This window comes from Nomia melanderi, chromosome 13, assembly GCF_051020985.1.
Source record: "Nomia melanderi isolate GNS246 chromosome 13, iyNomMela1, whole genome shotgun sequence".
NCBI lineage: Eukaryota > Metazoa > Arthropoda > Insecta > Hymenoptera > Halictidae > Nomia > Nomia melanderi.
Window position 1 is genome coordinate 2,744,269 of NC_135011.1, and position 18,758 is coordinate 2,763,026.

The following is an 18,758-nucleotide window of genomic DNA, read 5'->3' on the forward strand; positions in this document are numbered from 1 at the left end:
CCATCGATGTTTTTTTTTTTGCAGACACTCCATGCGGACTGTTCGTAGAACCTGTGGTCGTGGATTCGCGTGGCGCCATTTTGTCAAGGGAAACAACGCGGGCGAACTGTTTCTGACGGTACGGTTTATTTATACAAATTCTTAACAACGTCAACGGGGCACAGGATTACGGGGGAACGTGAAACATTGTACAAAACGTGTCGGCGCGACCGATCGGCCGGCTGATTTCAAAATTGGCACGTACTTAAATTTCCACCATCCGCAGCGACGTGATCCGGCGCGCCGTTTACGACGGCCAATAAATTTCCGGCGACCCGTACTGTCGCGATCTGTCGTTCAATTTCGACAAACGAGCCGCGGTCTCGATAGCCGGCTCTAAAACGGCGAGTTTTACAATTCCGGGTCGCGCGGCTAATAAACATTGATTAGCGCCTCGATTAACCGGGCTCGACCAATGGACCGTCGACGTCGGTCTCGTAAAGGAAACTATATTTTCGTTTTTAGGTCGCGCCGAGACACGTGGAAATAAATCTGTGTGCAATAAATATCAAAGTTTTAGATACAGTATGTATATATCGATTAACACTAAAACTACCGAGCACTTGAACCGACTTTTCCAAATTCCCTTGTACAAACTCCGAGAGTCGATTAACACTTCGCCAACCGGATGGGAGGTCTCCCACTTTTCACTTTGCAACGTGTTGCCTTTTATTCTGTTTATCTTTTGTTTTGTTGTTTGGTAAGTCTTGAAGTGGGATTATTTGCAATTCATCAAATACGGTTCTTGTTTTTACAAAACATAGTTTTCAAATGAATTAATTGAATGAGTATAATTGAAGATAATGGAGAAGGTTGTAGTTATAGTTCTTTCTTAGCAACGTATTGCCTTTTACTCTGTTTATCTTTTCTTTTGTTGTTTAGTAAGTCTTGAAGTCGGATTGTTTGCAGTCAAATGCGGTTCTTGTTTTTACAAAACACAGTTTCTAATTGATTGAATGAGTTCAATTTAAGATAACGAAGGAGGTTGTAGTTATAGTTCTTCTTAGGTCGCCTAAGTGTTAAGACTTTGATTACCAATTTAGTTTATTGCTACATCGATTTCTTTATTAATTACTTAGAGAAACAGCTGATATCTTTTTAACACTAGGTTTTGATTAATTTTGATTGATGCGATCACACTGACATGTACCTCAATTACCTACTATCAAATCTCCAGTTTCCACAATCTAAATAAACGAGCATCAATTCTTTTAGGAATAATATGAAGTGTACAATAAATGCCCGTAAACCTAGTGTTAATAACTGCGAAAAGGCGAAATCAGGAATGGTAGTTTTAGTGTTAAAAAAAGGTAACGGTACGTATATACAGCGATTGAAGGATTTGGTGCGATTCGTTTGATAAGAATTCTTAAATGAGAATTTTCATCGATGTTAGAGAGTCTTTATACACTATTTCGAGTTAGTAGGTGTAATCATAGAAAAATGGTAAAGTGTACAGCTTACATTCTTCAGAAATTTCGGTAACAGAATATAATATTTCATCGCATATCCGATCGATACGTGACAAACATTCGGAAATAAATAACCGACGATCTAAGGGCTAATCGTTTGAACCGGCCCGACAGACCGATAACCTAGAGAGCATCTGAAAAGAGATTGCAACGATGTAGTTTTTACAGAATGGACACTATACAAAGATTGCTCTTCAATATATAATCGCATATATACGAAGAACTCAACTGAATCTTTAAATACTACGGACATTCCACCTTATTCTACTATTCTAAAACAAGTCATGAATCGGCAATGTTGACGGTACCGTTCCATTACAATTATTACAAGTATTAACCCTTTGCGGACGAAGGTTTTAAAAAATGTATGAAACCTTCAATAGAAGCTAAATTATCTATCAATCGCTTAATCAATAAAAAAAGGAGACTACTAATTAAATCACTCGTCTGCGACTTAGCCTTCCAAATATGAACACTCCACCTCAAAATATCGCCATCTTTTTAACTCAGAAATTGAACTACGCTTTTCTATTTCAACAAAACTAAAATAATTCAAGTAATTGAATCACTCGTCAGCGACTTGGTGTTCCAGATCCGAACATTCCATCTCAAAATATCGCCATCTTTTTAACTCGGAAACTGAACCACGCTTTTCTATTTCAACAAAACTAAAGTAATTAAAGTAATTAAATCACTCGTCAGCGACTTAGTATTCCAAATCCGAACATTTCATCTCGAAACGTCGACATTCGTCCGCAAAGGGTTCGAAGCATTACAGCGCGAGGAGTTAATGACGCGAATAACACGTGTCCGTAACCGAGTTGCCGGCGCAGTTCACGGAACGATTTTCACGGTATCGTTTCTCGATTACCGGGCACGGGTCAGTCGACTCCGTTGCTCGTCCAACAGCAACGACGCCTCGCCCATAATTTTCGCGCTGGTCCGGACGAGGAACAACAGCTGGTACTCGTCCGTGACGGTCAGGGAAGACCTGGTCCTGACCAGCGCGTGAAGAACGTTCGCCCTCTCCAGGTCCAGCCATCTTTGGAGGGTGACCTCCCTCTCGCGCGGCCCGCCCAGGGTCACGTCCGCCGGCCCCCATAGCGAGAACTCGAGAACTGACTTCACCTGCACAAAGAACACGCGTTCACCTCCGGGCGAAAGGAGCTTAAGATTAACAGCTGAAAGCTTTAAATCGTTTCGCGTCCTGGAAAACTTCGCGATAAGCTGTTCTTTTTCTTTTGCAGCGCAGACGATGCGAAACGAAAAACTCGGAGTTCGTTTGTTTATTCGTTCGGTGGAACGTTTGACGATGGAACGGTTAGATGAAGCGTTGAGAATGTAAGTAGGAACTCGTCAGTTTGACGGATATTGAGTTTTGTAAAGATTATTTAGTAATGGTTTACGTTGATTTCATTCTTAAGATTATGGGAATGATACTCTGGTTTTTAACCCTTGGCACTCCAGATGGTTTTGTAATTTATCAGCAACTGCAATTTTTATGGTATCTCCAGTGAAAATGAAAAATTCTGTAACATCCCGTGGATCTTTTATTTTCCTTCTCAGTAGAAAATTTGGATGTGTGGAAAATCTAATAATTTTAGGGTAGTCTGATTCATTAAAATATTTGATATTACAACTGGTACAATATTGGAGCCTACAGAGTTCAAAGGGTTAATCTATAATTTTTGATTTATATAGACGAACGCGTAGTTTTCTAGGAATAGTAGAATAAAGGTCAATAATCTATTGTTAAACAGGAGACTAGGTAGGAGAATATATGTATTAACCCTTTGCGGACGAACGTCGACGTTTCGACGAGATGAAATGTCCATATTTGGAAGACTAAGTGGCAGACTAATGATTTAATTACTCGAACAGCAAGAGATCAGCACATATTTACCCTATTTTCTATTAATCAAGCAATTGATATATAATTTACCTTTATTTCTCGAAGGTGTCATACATTTCAGAGAATCTTCGTCCGCAAAGGGTTAGTCATAATTTATTAAATCCCTACACCCATTAGTAGCCTTTGAATTAATACTCTAATTACCCAGAAAATTCAAACAATTTAAAACGAGCAAGTTCAAAGATTACAGAGTTATAAAATACATAAAAATAATCGACAGATCAACCATCAATTCCATCGCGACTACTCGAATGATCGTTGCGAACGTCAGTAAGGTTAATAACGAGGAACCCAACACTCAATTTCGGCGCACTGTTCCCCGATCTATCAGACGTCTCCGTCATTAGCCTATAATGAGCTAAATCTGCCGGTGGTTGTGCAAGCACCGCCGCCAGCTACAATTACGTCTGATCAGCGGCGCGGCGTTAATTCCTGATTAATTCAGCCGCGGCACTCGTTTCCTACCTGGGACAAGGTGACAGCTTTCTCCCTCATCAGCAATTCCTGAATCAAAGGCAGCCTGCTCGTTAAGTTCAGCTGCTGTAGCGCGAGCAGCGCGCAACGGCACAGCGACACCCTCTCCTCGTCGCGCTCCTCGTTCGTGTCTACGTTCAACCTGTCGGCCGTCGACCGAAAACACAATCAGTGAGACCGATGCTCGCGCGATTTCTTTGTCAGCCGCAGGTTTACCGACCCTTGCAGAAGATACAGCCTGTAATAGGCGTCTTTGTCCTCGCGGCAGAGGACCACGTTGCTCAGGCTCCGCGCGGACTCCTCGATGCCGCGCGCTTGCAGGCTCTTCAGCGCGGTGACGAACTGTAGCAATACGAACGAGGCTTCTCTGACGGTCCCCTCGTCGTGCATGTCCTTCGTCGACGAGCCGAACGACTGTATGGTGCTCACTTGTAGCCGCGGCAGCACGGATATCGTCGCTGCAATTCAAATCGTCGGTCTGTAGAAGCGAAGAATTTCTCTTCTCTCGTCAACGCAAATTAGATTTAAGTCAAATTAGATTTAAGATTCATTAAAATATCTAATATTGTAACTAGTGCAGTATTGGAGCCTACAGAGTTCAAAGGGTTAAAGAGGTGGAAGTATTAAGCTTAGCACTCCAGGTTGTTTTGAAATCTAGCAGCAACTGCTAATTTTTATAGTATTCCTAGCGAAAGTGAGAAATGCTATAACATTCCTTCGACCTATTTTCCTTCTCAGTGCAAAATTTGGATGTGTGGAAAATCTAATAATTTTAGGGTAGTTTCTTTGATTCATTGAAATATTTAACATTGTAACTAGTGCAGTATTGGAGCCTACAGAGTTCAAAGGGTTAAGAAACAATCATTATTTACACGTAGATATTACCTTGTAGACTTATTAGAGTTGATAAGGGGGTTATAATTGATGAACTTGGAAAAGTTCCTTCATGTATCAGAAATATAGAGAGTAAATCTTAATTCTATATACTTCGAGTACTATCAAATACCTATCAAACGATTACAGATAAAATACCTAGTACCAAAGAATAGTACAAAGAAAGATAAGACAATTATCTATCTAAGAAAAGCAAAGATTGAAGAGTATTCTTTGCAATCGAAGATTCCCATAAAGTTAGCCTTCCGTTAATACTGTCGAGGTCACTGCGGCGAAGGCTATTATCTGCCATAGGGTGAAAAAGAAAACAATCTTCCCTTAATTAGCCCCTGAATAATAGACTGACGAAGGCGGAAGCGAAACAATCGACGGAGCAACAAAGGAGACACGGAGAAGACATTCCCTTCCCCGGCGCGGTAATGGCGTCGCGCGAACCCGCGGCACGTCCGACGTATATTCATATCCTTAATTTCGCGGATTAAACGGAACGGGCGAGGAAGTAGCGGGAAACGTTCCGCGATACGATTCCACGGTAATAAATATTGAATACCGTTAAAGCGAGATTAGCAAGCGGCGCGGCGCGGCGGGGCGCGACTCCGCTCACGACGGCTATTAGCGTTCCATAAACGCGCGATTAATGGCGGCGTGCTCGCCAAACAGAACACGCCCCACCCCGGCGACCGGCGCCGATGAAAAACGGAAACTCTTTTGAATTTTTAACGAGCCTTCGCGAAACTGAAATACGAGGCGGCTGATAATGCGCGGCGAGCACCTTGCACCACGGTTTCTCGCGCGGCGGTGCTTTAACGCGTTCAGTGCTATGTGTACCACCGGTGGCTCACAGTAAGATATCACATTAGACGGTGTGTACCATCAAATATGTGGCTCGTCGAATGGTTTGGTAATTGGAAAACTTTGCCATATAGTTGAGAATTAATTTACTTTTGATCGCTTCAATATTTTTATCAATTTTGAGAATTCAGTTGCGAAATGGGAAAGAGTGGAAATTGCAGTGTGAACCTGTTAATACGTTCAGTGCCACGTGTACCACATATGGTACACGTTAATTTTTGTGACAAAATATTTTTAAGAGACGCATGGTCAAGAATAGATGCATACAAAGCACCGAAAACATAAAGAAACGATTTCAAAATATATAAAATTAAAAAGAATATAATTTAATATTTTATTTGAAAATCAATACAGTTCATAAGCAAAATATGACCGAAATTTCCGTGGCACGGAACGTGTTAACCACTTGCGCTGGAAAGACGCAAGAAAATTCTCAATGATAGAAGATTCCAGAAGATGAATGAATATTCATCGTTTCAAAATAATCATTTCAAGTTTTAACCCTTTGCACTCATTTACTCGTTCAAATGGAGGACCAACAACAGCTCAGACCGCGAAGGGTTAAAATCATTCACCCAACTACCCCTAATCAAACTAAAGAACTGCACGTTTACCAAAAACAATATTCATCATCGCAAAATAACCATTTCAAGTATTAACATCTACGCTCGACTGCAGTTTGCTCGTTCAAACGCGAGACGAAGAACAGCTCCGACCGCGAGGGGTTAAAATCATTCAACCGGCTAACCGGCGCGTTATAACCGTGACAAATAATACGACCAGGATTTCCCTGGACGCGGCCGAACCGTATCGAACGGTTACGATTATGGCGCAATGCCCGTGAAAGTATTTACACCTCGGGAGACGTTTATCGGATCGATGGAGGAGGATGGTGGGGGACGAATAACCGTGGCCGGCCCCGTACCTTCGAGCTGCTTGTTCCCCGGCAGACACGTCCCGCCGGTAATTTCCTTCGGTACGCTGTCTATAAACTCGATTATAGGTGCCAAATAAAATTCCTTCCTCGACACGTGTGTGGCCAGATCGAACGCGACGCACAGGCTGACGTTCAGCTCGTTCCACGCCGCCGAATAAAATATTCTTCTGCCGACGGTGATCGACGTGCTCGTATCGATGCTGAAGTGGCTGATACGGGGATTCGCGTTTTTCAGGGCCCGCAGGCCCGCCGCCACTTGCGGGCTCTGGTTCAGCTGCAACACACACAACCGAAAATCATGGCCGACTCGACATTTCTCATGCATGGGGTCACGTCCGACGCGGTTTAACTCTTTGCGGACGGATGTCGGCGTTTCGGCGAGATGATATGTTCGGATTTCGAAGACTAAGTCGTGGACGAATGATCTAATTAGTCGAAGAGATCAGCACGTGGTTTTCTCTTTTTCTATTAACTCTTTGCACTAGGAAGTTTTTCACTAGAAATATTTTAACATTTTCTGATGAGGTAAAATCGATGTTTTGTGAAACCAAGTCGACGAGAAGTCACGCGTACATCGAGGAACAAAGCTATTTTATTTGGATATTTCTTAAAATGGTGCTTTATAGGAAATAATATTAAATATCAAATTTTATAGTTTTACTGTATGAAATCAAGTGGTGAGTGAGAGTCACCTCTCGAGTGCAAAGGGTTAATTAAGTAATTGATGTATAATTTAGCTCCATACGTTGAAGGTTTTGTATGTTTCGAAGAATCCTCGTTCGCAAGGGGTTAAATTCTGTCCAGATAAAAATACTGAGGAGTATGGAATACAAAGCGATTGTATAATCAATAGAAGAAAAGGAAACTACGTGCTGATCTCTAACCGTCGAATAATTAAATCACTTGTCTGCGACTTAGTCTTTCAAATATGAATATTTCATCTTATCGAAATGCCGACAGGATAGCTGCCGATGAAAGTAATGGTATTACGTGCGTGTTTCGACTCATCACCTGTATTTGGAAATTATTTCGATGGCACTTGAGATAAAAATTTCCTTTTACCCGGCGAGTGTAAACAAATGTAATTCGTTAAAAATTTTAGCAGCCCAGAAATTTGTATTCCTGCCTCCTTTGAGGACAGGATGAAATGCACATCTCATTAATGTTGAAATTGACGTTCATTTTGAAACTGCACGCGAGCTACGTTGGATGGAAAATACATCTGTCGTGTCTGATCATTGTCGACTTGTTCTACTTGCGGCGATTTCTTTGAAACTAGAGGGCGATCTGCATTGGGAGTTATTTTAACTAAAATCTGTAAATCTATATTTCTTAGGAAATGAAATTTGATTTTAAATTACCTAATATCATTCTCCTTTTAATTACGTTCAAACATTTGCAGAGATTAATCAGATTAATGTAAATCCTATCAATTTTTGCTTCATACGAACGAAAATATTGCGACAGCTCGTTTATACAATTTTAACTAAAACTGTAAGTCTATATTTCTTAGGAAATGAAATTTGATTTCGCTAAAATCGCCCTCCTTTTAACTACGTTCAAAGGTTAATCAGATTAATGCGAATCGTATCAATTTTTGCTTTATACGAACGAAAATATTGCGACAGAGGAGCGTTATCTTAGATAACACAGTCTAAGACCAGGGGTCTTTGAACTCCGAGGAATCATGGGTACCTGCTCGAGAAACTGCGCAAGGGCTTCATGATTCGCGACCACCACCGCCCCGTAATTATCCTCGAGGCTCCGATGAACTATGCTGCGACCTCTGCGTTGCCTCAATCGGCTTATCCTTAATTCGTCGTCCTTGCTCTTCCAGTCCTGATCCTCCTCCGGGCCCTGCATTTTAAAAATCCCATTATAAATTCCGCGCAGCCGATAAAGCTGCCTCCAAGTAAAATTATATCCCTGCCCTTTTTATTAAATAAAAGAATATCCCGATCGAAGCTTCTTAACTCCATAAACTCTGACTTTTTCCCATGGAAAACGGCGCTTCTAACGCGACTATCTCAACCTTAAGGTAAAAAATATTTTATGAAAAATCTCTGCATCCTCACTGTATAAACTCCTAATGAATAACGAAATGATCGCTTTAACCTCTTGGCTATTGTTGACGCCTACAGTCGCTTTAACGCTAAAACTACCAGACGGGTCAAATGACTCAAATGACGGGTCAAATTCAACAATTACATCTTTTGCATTATCCTAATAATTCTCCTATTAATTCTAATTCAACAATTACATTTTTACATTATTCTAATAATTCTCCTATTAATTCTAATTCAAAAATTACATATTTTCCATTATCCTAACAATTCTCTATTAATTCCAATTGAACAATTACATCTTCTCTATTATTCTAATAATTCTCCTATTATTTAATTATAATTCATAACTGCTCGGTAGGTTTAGTGTTAAAAGAAACCACTCCCAAACTGAAACGCTACAAAAAATCATCGCAAAACGATGACCAAAATACACAAGCTTCACCAGCGCTCCAGAATAAAGTGGGCGTGGCTCGCCGTTGGTGGGGGAATCGACCTTGAGCCACGTCCAGGGTTCATTCCGACTATAGAGCGCGGACTTAAAATACCGTGTAACTTTATTATTCAGCGGCGCGCGCGTTTTTTCGTCTTCGCGATCGGAATTCGGACGAGCTGCCGGAGCGACACGAGGCAGCGAATCGACGTGGAGCCCGCAGTATTTCGCGCGAGCACCGTCACGTCCCTTGCCCGTCGGAATACCGAGGAATCGTACCTCATCGCCCGTATAAAAACCGTACGGTGCGTACAGCTCGCTCTCGGTCTCGCTGCCGCAATACGGGAGCGAGGTCGATCTGGCGAACGTCTGCTGGTGAAATTTGAATTCAGCGCCGGCCTCCATCGCGTTGCTGTCGGATTTCCTCTTGCTGCTGAGATGAGACGCGACCCCGTGTCGTAGCTCGAGGCTCGAGTCGCACTCCGGCGAGCTGGAAAGGCACTCGTAAACATGACTGTCGTTCGACGTCTGGAACAGTCCGGGGACACACCGGTTAGAATTAACCTGTTAACTGTGGAATTTCGTTTCAAACATTTCCGACAATGCAATGAAATCGGATAATAAAGTGTACGCTCGTTAACACTTAACGGACGTGCCATTGTGTTACATTGCGTACCTCGTTTTCATATAAAGACACTTAGCTATGCAACTTCGTGAATTACCACAGTAGTGAAAAGAATATAAAATTTCATTCGAATTGATTATCTATTTAAAATATATTACACAACAATATATCTGAGTTTTCCTATGTATAGTGATATAAGTTGACCTCCGTGAAAATTGCCATCACAATTCTGTTTTCTGGAAACTAGATATCTTGTTTTCATATAAAGACACTTAGCTATGCAACTTTGCTAATTACAGCAGTTAAAAAAATATTACTGTTGTGTTGAACAGATTATCTATATAAAATATATCACATAACAATACATCTAAGCTTCTCCAAATATAGTGTTATAAGTTGACCTCCGTGAAAATCGCCATCACAATTCAGTTCCCTGAAAATCGCCGGTATGTGTTAAAAGCTCGTTAATATCGTTACCAGTGAATCAGACGCTGTCGTCGCGGCGTTGACAGCGACGCCGTCGTAATCCTGATTGAGGGCCGGCGTGGACGACCCGTGTTTCTTGAGGATCGGCTGTGAGGTCGCCTGGTCCCTCATGCTGGCGGTTCTTTGGGGTTTCGAGGGTGCCAACGAGCTGCGCACCTCACCTGTAACATCCTCCGCTGCTGCAGGCACGTCCGCCATCGTCAAGCGCCACGGGTTAGTACCACAAGACACAAGGCATGTCACAAAACAGGCTAGCTACCGTAACTAGCGTGCCGGGAGAGTACGATATACCGTGTACGTTCCAAATAATACACTAGAGACGCGGTGACGCGCTCCTAGCGAACGCTCGGCTGGGGGCTGTGTTTTTGCTACCGGGGCTGAAGCGGCTAACGTACGGGTCGAACGAGCTCCGGAGACCACCGGAAGCTGGAATTTAGGGCCGGTGTAGCGACACGGGTGACGTTCCATTAGATTCTCGGAGGAAACACGCTGACGATCGTAACCGAACTGCGAACGCTCTTCGCCCGTTGCTCTGCGACACCGAGTCAGACTCGACGGACGAAATCGGGTTCGTCGAAATTTCTGATCAACCTGAATGTTGTTTAGTCTTCGAAGGTGGATAAGTGAGAATTACTTCGGTGTGTTCGGTATGTTATAAGATTGAACAGTAAATTAACCCTTTGCACTCCAAGGATGCCTCTCAGTCACCACTCGATTGGTGTAATTGTAAAATTTCGCATTTAACATTAAGTAATCTGTCGATACGTGAAATGTGGAAATAAAATACCATTGTTCCCCTTATTTTGTGAATAGAGTTAAGTTTAAAGAAATGTCATCTATATCTCATAAAAATAAATTGAATATTTCTAGTGACAAACTTTTGGAGTGCAAAGGGTTAACACATTGTAATATTTAATAGATCTGAAGGTTTGTTTGAACTGTTTTTAATGAGGTTGAGGTCACGTAATTTTTATACCTGATGTAATTGAAATAATAGTATATTCGTTAATTTTGGATCAGAAGTTTCCAATTTCTATAGATGAAATTGATGAATGAAGTTCGGAGATTAAATGTTACTTTTCTATTATCCATAGGCAAACATAGAATGAGCATCAAATTAGTTTCCTTTCGCGACAGATCATTCAGTATTTTCATCTTGAAGATCAATACCTCGTTCCGTGATTCCTTCCACTACTGCGCTCGATGAACCTATTTATTATCAGCAATTCATTAGAACGCGAAAGGAGCTCGATATTCATTTAATTTCCGTGTTTATTCTAGGCTATCCATCGATCATAAAAAGGTAATAATTTATATCGCTTTAAAATGTCCGTCACGAGTCTGACACGATATCACAGCTGCATCGACACTCGACGACTAGTCAACGTGGTGCAGAATTTAAAAAACAATTTCAATCATTCCATATATTTTGCATTTAACACCACGAGTAGCCGGAATTCGGGATACGTGTGGAACAGGAATATTTTTTCTGCCGACGATCGTTTGCGCCGGAGGGGTGGGAACAGCCCTCGGAGTTGGGGTTGGAAAATTTATTTTACCGAATATCTGGGAAGCCGTTGGGCGCGGAGAACGAATTCCGAGTGCGGTCTGTTTCTAAATGGCGAATTTGTCTAAGTACAATTGCAAACGCGACTCGGGGAGCCTCGATACGCGAATAAAACGTTCGCGGAGTAAATCGACGTTGATCATACTTTCGGGAATAATTCCTCGAAAAGATTCGTTCGCTAGTATTGATTCGCCATTCAGAAATGATTCTCCGATCCGGCGATGCACGAAGTAAAATATCCTCCGAAACCGTCGATCGTGCGTCGCGCAGACAGGAAACCGAGTTCAACCTTCGAACCATCCTCGAGTAAACGCTCGTCTAACGTTCGAGGATGCCAGTTCCGTGCATCAACGTTCTCGAACCGAAGCATGCGGTTTCAGGCTGCCGAGGAGAGAGAGAGCCGGGGAGAGAGGATTTATTACTCGTCTCACACTAGAATGCCATTGGAACGACGTGAAAGACATAGGACAAAAAAGGTCTTTAGATCTCTCGTGTATCACTTCGACTGCGTGCGGCGTAAGGCGAAAGTTACTCGGAATGAATAAATTATATCTAGTATTCACGAGTAACTAGTACTAGCTTTCGTAAATAACTAAATCTATTCGTTTCCAGTGACGTTTGCTTAACCACGCGCTGGAAATACGCAGGAAAATTCTCAATGACTTTCACACATTGTTAATCTTGCATTACGCCTATTAGATTGTTTCGAAATGTGTCATTCTATAGAGAATTATTAACGAAATTAGTGTACATATCAGTGTAAGATAAAAACAAACATCACAGGAGGCTTTCAAATTTCTGAGTTCATCCAGCGCAAGCGGTTAACACTAGAACTACCGTATCAAAATGACTGGTTTCGATTCTTTTAGCAATTATTGATATCTTAGAAGCATTGAATATTAGAAATGATTTTGAAAATAGTTTCGTTTCAGTATAATGAATGTCTGATGAAACTGAAAATAATATATTGTTACAATTTTTAGGGGAATTGCATATTAACCCTTTGCAGTCCGAAGTGCGGTTTTTCACTTTGAGGTTCACGTCGACGTTCATTCAATTACAGCTTAATACGACGCTCTATTTATTCAAGAATATTTGGGGGTCATTGAAATGTTACCTCTAAATGGTACAACTGTGCTACTACAAATATAGAAAAAATTGTTAAAACAAGTAGAGGTTGCAACGAAATAGAACGTCGAGTCTCGACATAGGACTGCCAAGGGTTGATCGCGTTAAACGCTGGGTAGTTCTAGCGTTAAGAAATAGGTATGAAAAGTGACACGAGACGAAGCAGGTGATAAAACGAATATTCCTTCCAGCATTCTTGTCCGACACGCATAATTAATTGGGCCCAACGGCGCTGGTCTCAGGAGCAGCCGAAATTTGTTTGTTTGCGATGGTTGGCACGCGGGGCATCCCTGCCCCCGTAGGCGAAAGTAATTGCGCTGCTAAAGGGTTCAATAGAGTTCTATAAATTCCGCGCGGAAACACGCCGAATTAAGTACTGCACCGTAGTCGCTGCGCAATCATCGGGAATCCTGGAATTGGCAGGCATTCGTTATCAAGCGGTGTCCCCCCCGCCCCATCAACGGTCCCCCATCGGTCCGCCGATCCGCGGCAACCCCCGTCGCGCGGCTCTAGGGGAGCGGAACACGATGCTAATATGCAATCAATACATGCGGCGTTAGTTGCACCCAGGCCGGTTAAGGAAACCTTGCGTAACACAATGGTACACGATCGAACGTCGCGTCGACGTGGCTCGCTATTTACATGGGGGTGGGCGGGTCCGAGGACTCTTTCCTGCCCTTCGACGATACCTTTCTTAACACGTTGACACTTAGCACTCCAGGCTGTTTTGTAATCTATCAGCAACTGCGACTAATTTTTATAGTGTTCCTAGTGAAAATGAGAAATGCAATAACATTTCTTCGATCTTTTATTTTCCTTAGTGCAAAATTTGGATGTGTGGAAAATCGAATAATTTTAGGGTAGGTTCTTTAAGATTCATTAAAATCTTTAATATTACAACTGGTGCAATATTGGAGCCTACAGAGTTCGAAGGGTTAACACGTTGAATGCCACGGGGGTCACCGGTGACCTCAACTAAATCGAATTACTATAATTCATTCGATGAAACGATGATTATTTGAAAACTTTTATAAGTAATACAACTCAATGCATTGACATTCAACAATTCAAACCTGTAATGACTAGTTTCAGTTTCGCAATTATTAATATCTTCAAAGCATTGAATATTCGAAATGATTTTGAAAATAAATAGTTTCAATTGAATACTACAGTGAATGTCCGAAGAAACCGAAAATAATCTATTACTACAATATTCATAGCGATTTCCTATGTATAGTGATATAAGTTGACCTCCGTGAAAATTGCCATCACAGTTCAGTCTTCTGAAAACTAGAAATCTCGTTTTCATATAAAGACACTTAACTATGTAACTTCGCTAATTACCCCAGCTTTGAAAAAATATAAAATTTGATCCGAATTGATTATCTATATAAAATATATCACCTAACAATATGATATCTAAGTTTTCTTGAAAATAATCTATTAATATTCATAGCGATTACATTCCAATAGTATCAAATGCTCGGTAGTTCCAGTGTAAAACAGACACATAATTTCATTGCACTTCACTCTCCGTATTATCAAATTAATCACTTTGTCGAATGAACGGCTCGACTAACGTGCTACTAAAAGTGTTAAAAAAGAAAGGTCGTAGGTGTAGAAACGCGACGGACCATCATCCACCCTCCACCGTCCGGCTGTCGGTGCCCCGAGCAAAAGCGTAATCGATTCCTTGTCCAGCGGCCGTGGGAGGGAAACAGGGATTCCGGATAGTCCAGTTGATAGATCTACTTTCGCGAATGGCGAAATGGTCGCGGAATATCGAAAAAACGGACGGGCAAGGGCGGCGGGAACGGAAGAGGAGGCCGATGGCCGATGGAAGAATGGAATTTTGCGCGGCGTTCACTCGTTAAAAAGTAGACCGGCACGGTTTTGTTGACATTTAATCGTGATGCGTGTACCATTTGCAGTAACGCAAGGTTCTATTCGGAACGGGAGGGTCAGAGACTTTTGTTCCACACTATATTGTTAGATCATTTCCATATTGAAAACGGATACGATTCCGTCGAAGTTAATATTGGTTCTCATTTTAATCAACGCTTCGACGCTTCGCCGCGCCCTCGGGCACTTTTCCGGCTAATTTCTACATTAATTTCGAGTTCGATTCCGAAGCAATGTTTGCCCGATACACCTGGCAGCTAATAAAGTTATATATTTCGCAGGTCCTGTGTTTTCTTCGTTTATTAGCTGAATAATCGATTGCGGAGTATTGAATGCCAGGTTGATCTGAAATTGACGTCGAGGGAACCTCGTTTATAACTACATCGCGGTGCATACTGGGTGTCTCGTTCGTCTTGAGCCTCGAGAAACGTATTTCATTATCAACATTAATACTGGTTACACATATTTTCATATAAGACTTTCAATTCTCAGATACTTTGACAAATCCATTACACCGAGAAATACATTACTCAACCAACTCTGAAACCCTAACGTCAAGAGAAACTCAAACTGATCTCTAATATTGATAAGATTATCAATATTAATACTGGTTACACATATTTTCATATAAGACTGTTTCAATTCTCTTTAACAAATCCATTACACTGAGAAATACATTACTCAACTAACGTCAAGAAAAACTCGTACTTTTCACAACATATTGCCTATTCTGTTTATCTTATATTATTTAGTAAGTCTTGAAGTAGGATTATTTATTGCTTTACAAAACGCAGTTTCCAACCGAACCAATTGAACTCGAGGCTGTAGTTATAGTTTCTGTGTTAAAATTCAATTGCGAAATTCCCATTGCCGGAAAAGTGCCCGCGGGTCATTCCAATCGGGCCCAGAAGTTTTCCATGGTGTTATTCCGAGCACCCTGTACAGGACTCCCGAAGCAGTCCGATCCGGTGCATGCGGTTAACGTCGAGGCCAACCGAAATCGGACCGCGGTAGCTGCGAACGACCGCTGTCCAAACAACGATCGTAAAAGGAATCGATTCGCGCGATTTCCGTTCTCGGTTCGTCATCGAGGCATCCGTTCGCTCGTCATGATGGGGACAAACGCGCGCGTGATTGCGGCCCGCGACGGAACAAAACCGAACGAGAGGAAGAGAAAGACAGAGAAAGACAGATAAAGAGTGAGAAAGAAAAAAAAAACGCGCGGTGGGTGCAACGAACAAAACGACCGCGACGCGCATCATCGAGAGATCGGATCACGTGGCCAAGAAAAGAAGGCTACATCTGGTTTGTTTCAATTGTTCGACATCATCATCCTCTTCTGCTTCTTCTTCTTTTTCGTTTTCAAGCAACAATCGTTTATTTCAGACACAGAAATTCGATGTTACAGAAATTCAATCATTCGTGTCGTTCTATTTACAAAAAAAAAAAAAACGGTGTCCGTGTTTGAGCTGTGTGTTTTCGTGTTGTTCGGTGTTTGCGTGTCAACGGCGCCGATTCATAACAACTTTCGCGTGTATCTGCTCGTTCGTGTACACCTCTTTTATTATTCCCTCTTTTTTCTTTTTTATCCATTCGTGTCAGCCATTCTCAAACTTCTGTTCGCACTCGTTTCATTTACGTTTTTCTCCTTTTTGTTGTTCTCCTATTGCCGTTTCGCCGCGGGACGATTTTCAGCGGCCGGGACGCGCGGCGCGACCGCTGAACGGGAAATGTGGGTCGCGACACCGAACTGGGACACGATTGCAAACGCGTTAGTACGATATATATATATATATATATGTATATATATAACGTATCACAGTGGATCGTGAATATTCGTGTGATAATCTATACGGAATAGGCGGTTAGTCCTCGGGAAGAGTAATATAGGTTGTCCGATTATTTTTCATTTTTTTTCTTTTTTTTCGTTCACCCCCCGTTTTCCTTTCGAGCGATTAGTCGTTTACAAGTACAAAAGGAGACGCGTATGGCATATACAGCTACGTTACATGGAAACGATTCGAGAGCGATCGATTGACTGTGCGCTGTTAATTTCGACCGAGGCGTCCTTTTGTTCGTCTTGCGGAGTTCGAGCGAGAGAGAGGTGCGATCGGATGATTATACATTGGCTGCGGTCACGGGAGCGTTTATTTTTCCACGGACGCCGCGACGGACGCCGGCTCTGACGGATGTTGCAGCTGTCGTCGCACGAGCGTTGCTTTCGTCATTGAAAGTCGAAGCCTCGTTGCTGTTGAATTCTCGCGTTCCGTGTCGCTCGCGAGATATCGATGCAATTACTCGAACTTCGGTTGATTCGAACTCGGTACCAAGTGCTTCGCAAGAATCTATATCGCGATCGATGCACCTCGATCCTTCAGATATTTCCAACGATTCGACAGCTTAACTTCAACGTTTCAATAACAGTCTCGACGAACACGTTCGTTGCAACGTTCGAGAACGCTCGTGCGGCCACGCTCGAAAAATCTTCACGACGACCGAACGTCGACTCGACGAGACGAGGAACGAGGAAGGCAAAACGATCGAACGAGAGGATCCCCTGGGGATCGTCGAGATTACCGCGACGCGAGAAGTATTGAAGTTACACAAAAAATGGGGGAGAAAATAGAGATAAAAATAATAAGAATAAAAAAAAAAAGACAATAGAGGAAGCAGCTGGCGCGAGGATTCGTGTGAGTATGGCTGTTACAACATCGAGACTTGCCGTGGTTCCATTAGTTACATTGTATGGGCCTGAACTTACCCAGATTCGCGTAAATCGAGTCTGAGGTGGTCGAGGCGGCCGGCTGCCAGGACGACGAGGAAGACGAGGACGAAGACGCGGAAGACACGGACGACGGGGACGACGATTTCGCGGAGGACTTGTCGCTCCTCGACGGAAGCTGCTTCGTCTCGACGCGCGGCGGCGGCGGTCGGACCGGTTTGCTCGCTGGATCCAGTCTGGACCAATCCTCCAGGGACTGGTTGCGCGGCGGCGGCGGCGGTTTGCCCGGTCTCACTGTAAACCACGCCGAAATGTTCCAAACACCTTCGAATTTTCAACGTTTTCACCGTTCGCCTTTAACCCTTTGCCGACGAATGTCGGCGTTTTGCCGAGATCAAACTTTTATATTTTGAATACTGGTTTGCGAAGGAATGATTTAATAACTCGAATAACAAGGGAACGGTGCATAGTTTCCTTTTTCTCTATTATTTAAGCATTTATGTCATTTGGCCGAGTCTGCTGAAAGTTTCGTGTTCTTTGAAGAATCTTCCAAAAACTTGAAATAGTATAGTTCTATCCCTTGATTTCTATATTGTTTATAATAATATCAACCCTTTGCGGACGAAGGTTCTTTGAGATGTACAAAACTTTCGACAGATGAAGTTAAATTATATATCGATTGCTGAATTAATCGGAAAGTAGGAATCAATCTCTTGCTGTTTCACTAATTAAATCATTCGTTCGCGACTTAGTTTTCCAAATATGGATCTCACCGAAATGCCATCTTTCGTTTTAACTCGGAAACTGAATATTTTGACAAAACCAAATTTTAAACAGCGCGATCGTTGCATTTTGTCGGTTCCAAACGGGTAATAACAAAAACAAGAATGAATCATCAGAAGGAAAAGGAATGAAGTTATTGCATGTTTTGTATATGATTCGAAAACGGCCGAAAATCTCACGCAAGTAATCTTCATAGGTAAATGAAGAACCCGGGTTCGTCGGATTGTGCTTTGGGTCGTTAGGGTGGAAACATGCTCTGCAAGTTAATGCTGTAGTAATTAATGAAGGTCTAGGGGAACGATTACTGCGAAATATAATTATACCGAACTTCGTTTTCTCGGAATCCACGTATAAAAGTGAGAAACAGTACAGAGAAGGGTAATTAACCCTGTGATTTATGAGTTTCTCTCTGGTGCATGAGTCAGGGTTGCTGGGATATTAACAGACTTCCAGAAGAAGATACTGCCGG

At 42.3% G+C, this 18,758-nt stretch overlaps 1 protein-coding gene across 6 annotated transcripts in view; it reads right to left on the bottom strand.

Annotated features, from left to right (window-relative positions):
• Positions 1-1,452: 1,452 nt before the first annotated feature.
• LOC116433510 (uncharacterized) overlaps positions 1,453-18,758 on the bottom strand; it is a 112,255-nt gene continuing 94,949 nt past the window's right edge. For 5 of the 6 annotated variants that reach the window (XM_031991665.2, XM_076373100.1, XM_031991666.2 and 2 more), the window contains 8 exons: positions 17,546-17,800; positions 10,179-10,366; positions 9,356-9,604; positions 8,276-8,437; positions 6,569-6,854; positions 4,118-4,355; positions 3,889-4,039; positions 1,453-2,639 (listed from right to left, as the gene is read on the bottom strand). In XM_031991665.2, coding sequence (XP_031847525.2) covers positions 2,379-2,639; positions 3,889-4,039; positions 4,118-4,355; positions 6,569-6,854; positions 8,276-8,437; positions 9,356-9,604; positions 10,179-10,366; positions 17,546-17,800 — 1,790 coding nt within the window. In that variant the 3' untranslated portion in view covers positions 1,453-2,378. The remainder of the gene's footprint in view (positions 2,640-3,888; positions 4,040-4,117; positions 4,356-6,568; positions 6,855-8,275; positions 8,438-9,355; positions 9,605-10,178; positions 10,367-17,545; positions 17,801-18,758) is intronic. The other variant, XM_031991669.2, reaches the window with a different exon arrangement.